The 12,283-nt window shown below is 41.6% G+C and overlaps 1 protein-coding gene across 7 annotated transcripts in view; it reads right to left on the reverse strand.

Moving 5' to 3' along the window:
- The window catches only part of ARHGEF18 (Rho/Rac guanine nucleotide exchange factor 18), a 355,668-nt gene that overhangs the window by 248,267 nt on the left and 95,118 nt on the right, over positions 1–12,283 (reverse strand). For all 7 annotated transcript variants that reach the window (XM_073599247.1, XM_073599232.1, XM_073599238.1 and 4 more), the window contains exon 5: positions 4,279–4,336. In XM_073599247.1, coding sequence (XP_073455348.1) covers positions 4,279–4,336 — 58 coding nt within the window. The remainder of the gene's footprint in view (positions 1–4,278; positions 4,337–12,283) is intronic.

Below are 12,283 nucleotides of genomic sequence, written 5' to 3' on the forward strand. Positions count from 1 at the left end.
ATCAGTATACCAAGACAGTTTCATGTTCCCAACTTTGTGAGGATGGCCCCTTCCTGTTTCAACATGACTGCGCACCAGAGCACAAAGCAAGGTCCATAAAGATATGGATGAGCGAGTCCTGACCTCAATCCAATAGAACACCTTTGGGATGAATTAGAGCGGAGACTGCGAGCCAGACCTTCTCATCCACATAAGTCCACACCTGACCTCACAAATGCACTTCTGGAAGAATGGTCAAACATTCCCATAGACACACTCCTAAACCTTGTGGACAGCCTGCCCAGAAGAGTTGAAGCTGTTATAGCTGCAAAGGGTGGGCCAACTCGGACTAAGACTGGGATGCCATTAAAGTTCATGTGCTTGTAAAGGCAGGCGTCACAATAATCCAAGTTCCCACTAATCCAACGCCCAGCATCACAATTTCTGCATCCCTGCTCTTTCTCAAAACATGCTACATGTACATAATACCCACTTCTCAGCAACAAAATATCACTACCTATACTGTCTATACAGTACTTATACATTTGAACCATTTAATTCAATGAAATAGTTCCATAGGTATTATCCAATGCTCTCTGCCTTTTAGCACTGCCAACACCCCCCATCCACATACTGTGTGCTTATCATCCACTGATTAGGAGCACATTATCCTTGGTATTGCTCTCATCACTTCTTCATAATCATGTATAACCTCCACTGCTCAGATCTACCTTACACCATTGTCCCATTACTGCTTACAAATGTAGCTGGCACTGCTCAGCAGCACGTTGTCTGTGGAATGGATTTGATTACTATTTTCATACACAGTATCCATCCAGTACTCACTAGCATAATATTCCTATTACTGCAGCTAACACCCTATACATATTTCCATTGACTTCTCAACAGCACATTGTAACTGCTAAAGTCATCAATTCCTTTATATGTGTACCATCTGCACCTAAGTTCCATATTGTCCCTGTCACTGTTAACTTTGATTACTTAGTATAAATTTGTATGATTCACTGCTCAGCAGCACAGTGCTGTCATTGCTTGCAACATTGTACTTCAGCTGGCCATACATGAAGAGAATCAGACGAAACTGAAGCAATATATGGCCCTGTCAGCACCCTCCTGTTCACTCCTAAAAATCGAAGAAGGGCAGAAAATTGCTAGCCAAATAGTGGCTGCATCCTACCAGATGCAGTCTTTGTTCAAGTGTTCTGAGAGCCCCAGGATGATGGCTATCGGTATACAATAGCTGGCAGAGAGGAATCCTCTATTGGGGCTATTTAGTGTTGATGTGGAAATTGATAGATTTTTCTTGTTCATCCTGTTCAGTGTATGACCAACTTTATGGGCAACCAGCCGCTCACCACAATATCCCTGCCAGTAAAATTACTATCTATATTTTTATGTACCATTAGTTGCTCAGCAACACAATGCCCTTATCACTGTTGCCTCTCAAAATTCCCTAAACTTAAAATGGTTGTAACCCTAAACCCTAAAAAACATGCTCCTACCACAAGATATAACCCAGTGCTTTTGCCATGGCAATTGTCCATTTCTGTGTTGTACAAAACTGGTTGATCCTGCCTGTTCCTGTCTTCCCCTCTGTAAACTGACCCCATTTATCATGTCTGCTGATCTCTGTGGTGGTCTTAGCGTGGTCAGTTTACGTGCCTCGGTCATCCAGCTATCTCCTCAGCATCTCTGCATCTTCCTCTCTCTCTGTCTCTTCCATAGTCTTTGTGAGAACTGATCTCCTCCCTGACCCTCCCCTCTCCTGCTTGTGTAATTCTATTCCCTGTAGCTGCTCCAGTGCTTGTAAAGTAAATAACATGTATTAATGGCTTTGATCCTCTATGTTTCAGGTCCCTGTTCAGTGTGTGTGTTTTCGTAAAATTATAATGATAAATACCTTATTTGCAGAACCCTGCTGTGCAGACACATGACCTCCCTCCGCTAGCTTGCATTCACCAAAAAGAAATCTCAGCCCCTCCCAATGTTCTCACTTATTCGGGTAGGGAAGCAGAGGGAGGTCACAGAAAGCACAGAAGGGCTCTGCAAAGAAGGTTTTTAACCTTATAATTTGAGGTAAACACACACACTGTACTGAACAGAGACCTAAACAGAGAGAATCAAAATAATTAATACATGTGACTTTAAGTATCAACCAATGCTCTTTGCACATTGAGTCAACAGATATCAAATTCTAAGAGCCTTGTTCCCTCCTCACAAGCGACAAGTGAACAACACTCTAGGCAATAAACCCATAGTAATACCCATCCTGCTGATGAAGAACAGGTGGTGGCTCTGCACGTGATAAAGGATAAACGAAAAAGCTGGACGGCCGCACTCCGCTATAACATCTTTATTGAAGACGGTAAAATCCATATGGTTACAAAGACATCAGAGGCACAGGGACAAAGATGCTGATACACTTCAAACCACTATGGGGTGCTTAGTCATAGCTTTGACTAAGCACCCCATAGTGGTGTGAAACGCGTCAAAATCTGTCCCTCTGATATCTTTGTAACCGTATGGATTTTACCGTCTTCAATAAAGATGCTATAACGGAGTGCGGCCGTCCAGCTTTTTCTTCAACCCTTGATCCCCTCCTGTTCCCAGATCCTGTACAATTTTGTTCACAAAATAATTGTAATTTTTAGTTTTGTTCTGTGTATAGATATTAGCAAACAGTCTTCTTAACCTGAATCTAAAATAAAAAATCTTGCATCATTTTTAATGTGTCCACCTGTATACAGATTGAAATGTATTTTTAAAACAGTGAATATGATTTTCACTAAATATTCACTGGTGGGGAATCTGCCACTGTAATTTAAAATATCTGCAGTGAATGTTTGCTAAATGCCATATTTGCTGCTTTATATATGCCCCGTAGAATCTCTATTAACATAAAATGTAATTTGTTTTTTTTTTTTTTTTTTTTGAATGGGTTTAGTTTAGGCTAGGTTTACATTAGTGCCGGTGCGGGAAAGCCTGTAAATCGTGCAGACCTGCACACAAAAAACAATGCTTTAAATAATACGCACGAGGTGCCATTAACTCTTAATGGCAACCTCACACACTGAGAAGTGCAGTGCGGTATCCCATTTTGGCACCATGTCATTTCCATGTAGCTGCAGTTTTAAAAAGGTGCAGGAAACTTCTCCTTGCAGGAGAACACAGGCACAGCAGGTCAGCAACCCATTCAAATGAATAGGCTCCTGCTCCTGTGCAAACGCGGCACACAGAACTGCACTAATGTGAATTTAAAAAGGTATTGTTTCTTCAACATGCTTGTACATTTTACAAATATTTTACAAATGCCCAACAGGTGTTAAATATGTTGCATCACTGGTAACTTTTTTTTTTTAAGTTTTGCAAACTAGTGCACCGTGGTAATGCATGCATGTTAAACGTGTGGTATTTGTGCATATAATGTGGATTGCATGAAGTAACTCACCCAGTTTTAATGTACTCCTAATGTACTGCAATTCAATAGAAGCATACGTGCACATTTTTTTTTACCCATAGCCCACCACAGTGCACAGATGGTTTACATCTGTGCATTGTGGTTAATTGCAATTCAAGTGCATTGCAGTGCATTGTGTAGGTGCACCATGCGCTGTGATAGCTGGTCCTAACACATTTATTACTTGAATTCTTTTGCTTTTTTAACAATAGAGAAATGCTTACACGCATATATCTCTTTAAAAGGAAGAATACCTACTGACAATTTCATACCTGAAACGCACATCCCTACAAGTCTACAGGACACGAAATAAAAGGAAATCCACATAATGAGGCAAAGCTGGTGGAAAAACTGATAGGGGTTTTAATCCCTTCCCTATTCCATCCAAAATGGAAAAAAAATACATTTTTGCTTTGGATATACTATAATTATGCATTTCCTGGACCACAATTAGTTTTTACTTTATGAGATTTCTCAGCAAAATATAGCATAGAGACGTGAATGGATAGGGGAGTTTGCTTTGAATACTAAAAATTAATCAAATAGTGTTTTTGGTTTGTGATACAGCGTAGAGCCGCTTTAACTACTGATATAGCCATAATGCATTGAAATTGATAGATCTAGGAAGTTTAAAAATGTATATTTGGCAACCCTAGTCACAGTAGAGTAAAACACTGCTACTGGATAATGTGTCTCTGTATGGTATTGACATATACTTTTTTTTTAAATAATAATAATAATAATAGAATTTAATAATGCTGGTCCCTGTTCGACACTGAGAATTTTAAAGAATTTTAAGATATTGTCTTGTATTATCTTACACATGTGTTGGTTCCACATGATCCTTCTCAATGGTTTCCATTGCAGGCGGCTGAGTCACTAGAAAGAAAAAAAATCCATATTTAGCAGTTATATGTCAACGTAAATATATTGTGTTTCATGTGTATTGGATATAAAAATTAACAGTTACATGTTTGGATCTCCTGCACACATTATTCTTATTCCCATATTCATCTCATGACTATTTTAAACTATTTCAGGACTTTCTTGACCCAGATATTTTTATTCTTATAGTTCTTCAAGGATAGTGCACTATTAGTAGGTGTATTGCTATATTTTTGTAAAATATAATGCTTATCTGAAATGCAGATCCACAGCTACAGTATTTTTCAATCTTCCCAGGATCATGGGCAATGTTTCTAGCACTAGACCTCCTCTGTAAAACTAAAGTGGTACCCTGTAAAGGCTTTAAAATCGTCGTCTATGCATAGTAAAATTTACGTTGTTTGTCGCCGTTGTGACATCATCTTTTATATTGTACAAACAAATTGTGTTTATGTATTATGTTTTTCTGCAATAAAATTTTAAAAAATGTGTATTTTTTCCCAAAAATTTCATTTGAAAAACCGCTGTGCAAAAAACGTGTGACGTAAAAAGTTGCAAAACCAACCAATGTATTCTCTAAGGCCTCTGCTTTAAAAAAATATATAATGTTCGGCAGTTCTAAGTAATTTTCTAGCAAACAAAACAGATTTTCATATGTAAACAAAAAGTACCAGAAATAGCCTGGTGTTCAAGTGGTTAAGGTTGAACTGCTTCTCATCCAAAGTCATTGAGTAGCCAAGTGTCTTCTTGAGTAACCTAAAACTGAAGTGTTTCCTCCCCATGCTAGAATCACTATTAAGATATTTGTAAATCACTATCATATCTCCTCTTTAGTGTCTCTTCTTCAGGGAACATAAGTTTAATGATTGTAAACGTTCCTCATAACTGAGATCCTCCAGCCCTCCTATTAGTTTTGTTGCTAGTTTCTGGACCCTCTCTGGTTACAGCACATCCCTTATGAGAACATGAAACCAGAACTGGGTGGTATACTCAAGGTGTGGCTGAACCAGAGTTTTCTAAAGTGGTAGGATTATAGTTTTATCCCTTGAGTAAATCCCAGATCCTTTTCCATCCTCGATTCCCCCAGAAGTTCTCCCTCTAGTGTGTAACTTGCAGTCATATTTTTAGCCTCCAAGTGCATTCATTTACATTTCCCTACAATGAACCTCATTTACCATGTGTTTGCCAACCCATCTATTTTATCAAACTCTTCCCGTAGAGTTTTTATCTCCTGTTGTGAAGTTATTGTCCTGCTTAGCTTTGTATTTCCAGCAGCAGACACAAAGATTAAGCTATTTATACCAACCTCTGTATCGTTTATGAAAAAGTTAAACTGGATTGGTCCCAGGACAGAGCCCTGGGGTGCCCCACCTTTAACTTCAGTCCATTGAGAAGATATGTTATTTATCCCCACCCTCTGGACCCGCCCCTGTAACCAGTTTTCTATCCAGGTACATATACTATCAACGCCAATAGACCTCAGTTTGTGGATTAACCTCCCTAGCGGTATTCCCGAGTGTGGCTCGAGGTGGATTTTCAGTACCAAAAGCTGTAACCCCCGAGCCACACTCGGAGTCGCATCACAGGATCCAGGTACAGTTACTAACCTTGTCCCCAGGATCCTGCAATATCCCTCCCGCTGTGTGTGCGAGACGCCTTTGCTCAATTCATCACAGAGCCGAGCTCCGTTCCCTGCGAGCGTTGCGACGCACAGGGATGGAGAACGGCGCCAAATTCAAAAAGTGAAACACACACTATACATACAGTACACTGTAATCTTACAGATTACATTACTGTATCAAATAATTTCACATCCCTTTTGTCCCTAGTGGTTTGTCCAGTGCCCTGCATGCAGTTTTATATTATAAATACTGTTCTTTCTGCCTGGAAACTGGAGATTGTCCATAGCAACCGAAACCGTCCCTTTACATCAAAAGCGGTTTTAGACCAGCTAGAAAACAGCGATAATAAATTAGAATCAATTCCAGAATTGAGCGATAGTGATTCGTGGGGAAATCCGTCATCAAACACTTAAAGTAATGACAGCGACAATTCTGCAACTGAGCAAATTTCAGTGTTTTGATTTGATTACATTATTGAATATTTTTTATTATTATTATATTATTGTTTGTTATAATTATTTATAGTTATTTATTATATTATAATTTATATAACCGGGCTGTCTACTAGACTCTTGTTTGGACAGATTTAAGTGTGTTATTCCTAAGAATTACAGGCCTACAATATAAAACGCCAAATTTCCATACAAAACATTGTACCACTTTGAGCATCAAAAATCTGAAATAATCATACCGCCAGGGAGGTTAAGCATTTTTGGAGGACTGTGTCAAATGCTTTGGCAAGGTATAGTTACACTACATCCACTGGCCTTCCTATATCCAGATTACAGCTCACTTCCTCATAGAATGTCAATAGGTTTGTCTGGCAAGAACGATCTTTCATAAATCCATGCTGGTTACTACTAATAATACTATTCTCTGCTAATTCCTTGATATGGTCCCTTTATTATCTCCTCCAATAGTTTACTATTGATTTAAGGCTGACTGGCCTGTAGTTTCCAGGTATATATCTCGGCCCATTCTTGAATAATTGTACCCTGTTACCTTTACACCAATCTGCTGGTACCATTCCAGTCAGTAAGCTTTCCTTAAAGATTCTGAATAACGGTCTAGCAATGACCTGGCGAAGTTCTTTGAGGACTCTCAGGTGCAAGCCATCTGATCCTGGTGATTTGGTCTCCTCCTCATCCCACAGGGTAGGGAGCCTGTAGCATACCCCCACTATTAATTTCCCATTTGTTTCTCCCCTTTGAACTTCCAGCCACACGGATTCCACCAATTCCATTGCCCCGTTAGTAATGTCATCCCTCGTGTTCACTGTCAATTCACTCTCGATGTACACGCACACCCTTCCTCCTCTTCTACCTACCTTGTCCCTTCAATACAGGGAATATCCCTGGACAGTCACAAGCCAGTCATGTGCACTGTCAAACTAGGTCTATGATACTTCCACAAAGTCGAAATCCTCCTCATACATCAGTAGATCCAGTTCCTCCATTTTGTTCAAGAGACTCCTAGCACATTAGTGAACCTGCCTTTTCGTTTTTCACGGCCGCATAACGTTTTATCTGTGCTTGTTCCAAGGCTGCAGTAAGATTTTGCCAGCCCACACATGTTGGTTTTAGGCACTCCACTTTAATTGACAACAGTAACACTTTCTGCCATTCGTTCACTAGCTGGAAAAGCTTCCTCTGATCCCTCCTCCCCATCACCTAGTTTAAATGTTTCACTAACCTTTTAGCCATCCTTTCCATCAGCAGGGCTACTATAGATCCTGTAACCAACTGAAAAGTCAGCCCAGTCCTCCAAGAACCCAAAATTCTCCTTCCTGCATTAGTTCCTCAGCCACTTGTTAAGTTCCCTAATCTCCTGTTGCCTCACTGGACTGGTTTGGGGTACAGGCAGTATTTCTAAGAATATCACCCTGGAGGTCCTTCTTGTCAATGTAGCTCCTAATGGGGGGTGCACACGGTCAGATATTTTTCGGTAATTTTTTAGAATGCTCCATCTTCCTCTAACTTTGTCATTGGTACCAATGTGTACCATGACAGCTGGGTCCTCCCCAGCCCCACCCAACAATCTGTCCATCTGATCTGTACTATGTATATCTGTGATTAATATAAAATTGTGTGAATTTTTAAGTTTTTATGATCATTAATAATAATTATTTGGAGCCAGATATGCCCAACATAAATTTTCTCTTGGGGGATCAGCAGGATAACTGTGAGAATCTTCATTATAGTAGCAATGCCAAGTAGATCAGTAGAGGATGTATTAAAATTATGTTTATGGGTAAAGGAGGATGAATTATAATAGGAGCAAGTTGAAGTCTCATAAGATGGAGAATCTCTTCTGAGTGTAGGACTCCTAAGCCCCCCCCCCCCCCCATGCCTGAAACAACATGTGGAAAATTAAGACAACCACTAAAAAAGAGTTATTCTCTCTTGCTGTTGACACTGAGGTATGAACAGACTTATAGTAAGTGTATCAGAAAGGCCAGGAAGCAGACTGGATACAGTAATAAGCACAAAGGAGTGTAAGGAATACATTCTCCTCAAATTCACCCACCAAGAGGTGCAAGAGTTACAAATGATTGTAAATCAAATGCAAAAAATATATTATAAATAGACGCAAGCAAAATAAACAATCATCATTCCCCAAAGGTAAAAAGGATGGCCACAAGAAAATGGGGGGATAAAGGCTGGAATAGGGAAAAAGAAAATAAATTGAAATTGAAGCTCAATCTGCGCAGCCCATAAGATAAGCAGTATGTAATGCTAGCCACAATGTACCACCCGGGTGCAAGGGAGTTGTTACTGAAAAAAACCCAGGAGCGTCCTTCATCTCCCTAGAGGACGGAAAAAAGGAATGGAGGGTTGTCCAGGGGAACCGTATCCAGCAGTGTTGCCTTGTTGAGGCACTGGGAAAGTATGAATGCTAAAATTTAGTGGCATCCACAATTGCTTGTTACTAATGACCTCTAAATATTAACTCTTGTTAGTGGCTTATACATTGGGTTACCACTCTTCTCTAGTGATGAGAGACAGTGGACTGAAACTGTGATTTATAATCACTAAGATTTGTATTATATACAGCTGCTGGTTTTAGTAAGCTCAGGATTTATTTTTGTGCCAGTTATGTTTGTAATAGCCTGGTGGCACTGCTTAATATCACAACATGTCAAGATTGATCCACTTTATATAACACAGGAAGAGAAGAAAACATATACAGTAGCATACTTACAACATTTTAAGTGCAAGGTGATGGAATGAAAGAATCATAGATACAGATAGAAAACTGGAACACTATGATGGTAGACTTTGATAGTTAAGGCAATTAATAAGATTAGAACCAGGTAATTATTATGCTGTAGATCAATTTACTGTTGAGGTGGACCTTGCAGTTCAGTGCAAGCTCTGCTTATACATCTAACAGCCATAACTTTACGACCACCCATCTAATATTAAGTAGATCCCCTTTTGTTGCCAAAACAGCCCTGATCAATCGAGCCATGGATGCCACTATTATCTGGCTCTGGTATCTGGCACCAAGCCATCAGTAGCAGATTCTTGAAGTCCTGTAAGTTGCTAGATGGGGCAACCATGGAGCAGACTTGTTTTTCCAGCACATCCCACAGATGCTCAATTGGATTGAGATCTGGAGAATTTGGAGAACAAGTCAACACTTCAAACTCATTGTTGTGTTCCTAAAACAATTCTTAAATCATTTTTTTTTAGTGTGAAAGGGCATTTTTTAATTCTGCTGAAAGAGGCCACTGCCATCAAGGAATACCATTTCTATGAATTGGTGTACTCGGTCAGTAGGGATGAGCCGAACACCCCCCCTGTTCGGTTCGCACCAGAACATGCGAACAGGAAAAAAATTCGAACACGCGAACACTGTTAAAGTCTATGGGACACGAACATGAATAATCAAAAGTGCTAATTTTAAAGGCTTATATGCAAGTTATTGTCATAAAAAGTGTTTGGGGACCTGGGTCCTGCCCCAGGGGACATGGATCAATGCAAAAAAAAGTTTTAAAAACGGCCGTTTTTTCAGGAGCAGTGATTTTAATAATGCTTAAAGTCAAACAATAAAAGTGCAATAACCCTTTAAATTTCGTAGCTGGGGGGTGTCTATAGTATGCATGTAAAGGGGCGCATGTTTCCCGTGTTTAGAACAGTCTGACAGCAAAATGACATTTCAAAGGAAAAAAGTCATTTAAAACTACTCGCGGCTATTGCATTGCCGGTCTGACAATACACATAAAAGTTCATTGATAAAAACGGCATGGGAATTCCCCACAGGGGAACCCCGAACCAAAATAAAAAAAAAAAAATTACGTGGGGGTCCCCCTAAATTCCATACCAAACCCTTCAGTCTGGTATGGATTTTAAGGGGAACCCTGCGCCAAAATAAAAAATAAAAAAATGGCGCGGGGTCCCTCCAAAAATCCATACCAGACCCTTATCCGAGCACGCAACCTGGCAGGCCGCAGGAAAAGAGGGGGAACGAGAGAGCAGCCCCCCGAACCGTACCAGGCCACATGCCCTCAACATTGGGAGGGTGCTTTGGGGTAGCCCCCCCAAAACACCTTGTCCCCATGACGATGAGGACAAGGGCCTCATCCCCACAACCCTGGCCGGTGGTTGTGGGGGTCTGCGGGCGGGGGGCTTATCGGAATCTGGAAGCCCCATTTAACAAAGGGACCCCCAGATCCCGGCCCCCCCTGTGTGAAATGGTAAGGGGGTACTCCTGCACCTGTGGCAGGATCACTTGACTACAGATGAGGTACCTTACTTTTGTGCCATTTTCATCGCTTGCACTGCAACGGTTCTCCAGTTAATTCTTTGGTCCCTGTGACTATGTACAGCTTCTCTATAATTGGGAGAGACATGCTGTGCCTTTTCCACATCCACCTGTCCAGTGCTTTACCGCTACCTCACTCCCAGTAACGGTCTGGTGTCCTACCGCGCACATAGTGCTGACTCTATACGTGCTCTTCATGTCACATGACTCTTCCATATCTCGGTACCGGCTGGGGACCTCTGTGCTGCGAGTCTTCAACCATTGCTATGGGAGATGGACCACTCACGGAGAGAGTGCTAACAACAACTCCCTCTTACAAGAGGTTATCCCACCTATCTCAGGTACATGCTTAATGACAGGCTGCTTGTTGAACATTCGTTACCATAGGTAATCAATTATGTCTTCACACTGCCTTGTCTCCATACCGGTTTCTCCAAAAGATCAAAATCTGTCAAACAAGAAAACAGTACAAGGACCGGAGAAGAGCAGGAGGGGGAGTCTGGGAGAGAGCACAGAAGTTGCTGGGGAAGATCACAGGGGAATCAGGAGAGAGCAGAGAAGCCTGCAGGCAGCAGAAGGAAGCTGGTCAGGAGATACGGCATCTAGAGGAACCAATGCCCTCTATGGTCCTCCCTCAGCCGCTGAATGCCTGCTTCTCCTCCTCTCCCTCCTGGAGGCATTCAGCGGCTGCAGTAGGAACATGGAGGGCATCGGTTCCTCTATATGCCATATCTCCTGACCAGCTTCCTTCTGCTGCCTGCAGGATTCTCTGCTCTCTCCTGATCCCCCTGTGATCGTCCCCAGCAACTTCTGTGCTCTCTCCCTGACCCCCCCTCCTGCTCTTCTCCGGTCCTTGTACGGTTTTCTGTTTTTTGTGCTCTTCTCAAGTCCCCCTGGTTCTGTTCTCTGGTTGCCACGCTGTTCTCTGGTCCCCCCTGTACTGTCTCCTAGCCCCCCTCCTTCCCCTGCAGTGCTGCCTGGTTCCCCCCTCCCCTCTCCCTCCGGCTGCTGCGGGGATTGCTGTCAGATTGGCGAGCAGCGCCGGTGAAGGGGCCAGTATATATGTCAATTACATGCCCCTTCCTTGTCTAAAATGACAATTCATAACTGTCCATTGATAACTGAAGTGTAGTAAACTGTGTTTACTATGCTTCAGTTTGTGAATGAACGGGAAGCTCTGTACAGAGCTATTCCTGTCCATTCATTCTGTGCAGCTGAGGCTGCAGAAATGGATATTGAGGGCTGTGTCCTTAATCTCCTTTTTCTGTCTTAAAGAGATCTGTTTAGATTCCTAATATCTCATTGAAGCCCCCCCAACGGGGTTCCTAAAAATTTTTAAAAAGTAATAAAAAATAATATTGAAAAAAAAATCCAAAAAACTATTGACACCAGTAGCGGACCTACCAGGGTCTCAAAGGCCGCACTTACGACCGGAGTGGGTCCACCACTTGGCTCGGAGGCAAAAGCCAGGGGTCAGGGGGCCCTTCATGGTTTCTTGCACCGGGCCCTGAAGGTTCTAGTTACTCCTCTGTCTTGAAGCCAGATAGAATTT

This window comes from Aquarana catesbeiana, linkage group LG01, assembly GCF_042186555.1.
Source record: "Aquarana catesbeiana isolate 2022-GZ linkage group LG01, ASM4218655v1, whole genome shotgun sequence".
In the NCBI taxonomy this organism is placed as follows: Eukaryota; Metazoa; Chordata; class Amphibia; order Anura; family Ranidae; genus Aquarana; species Aquarana catesbeiana.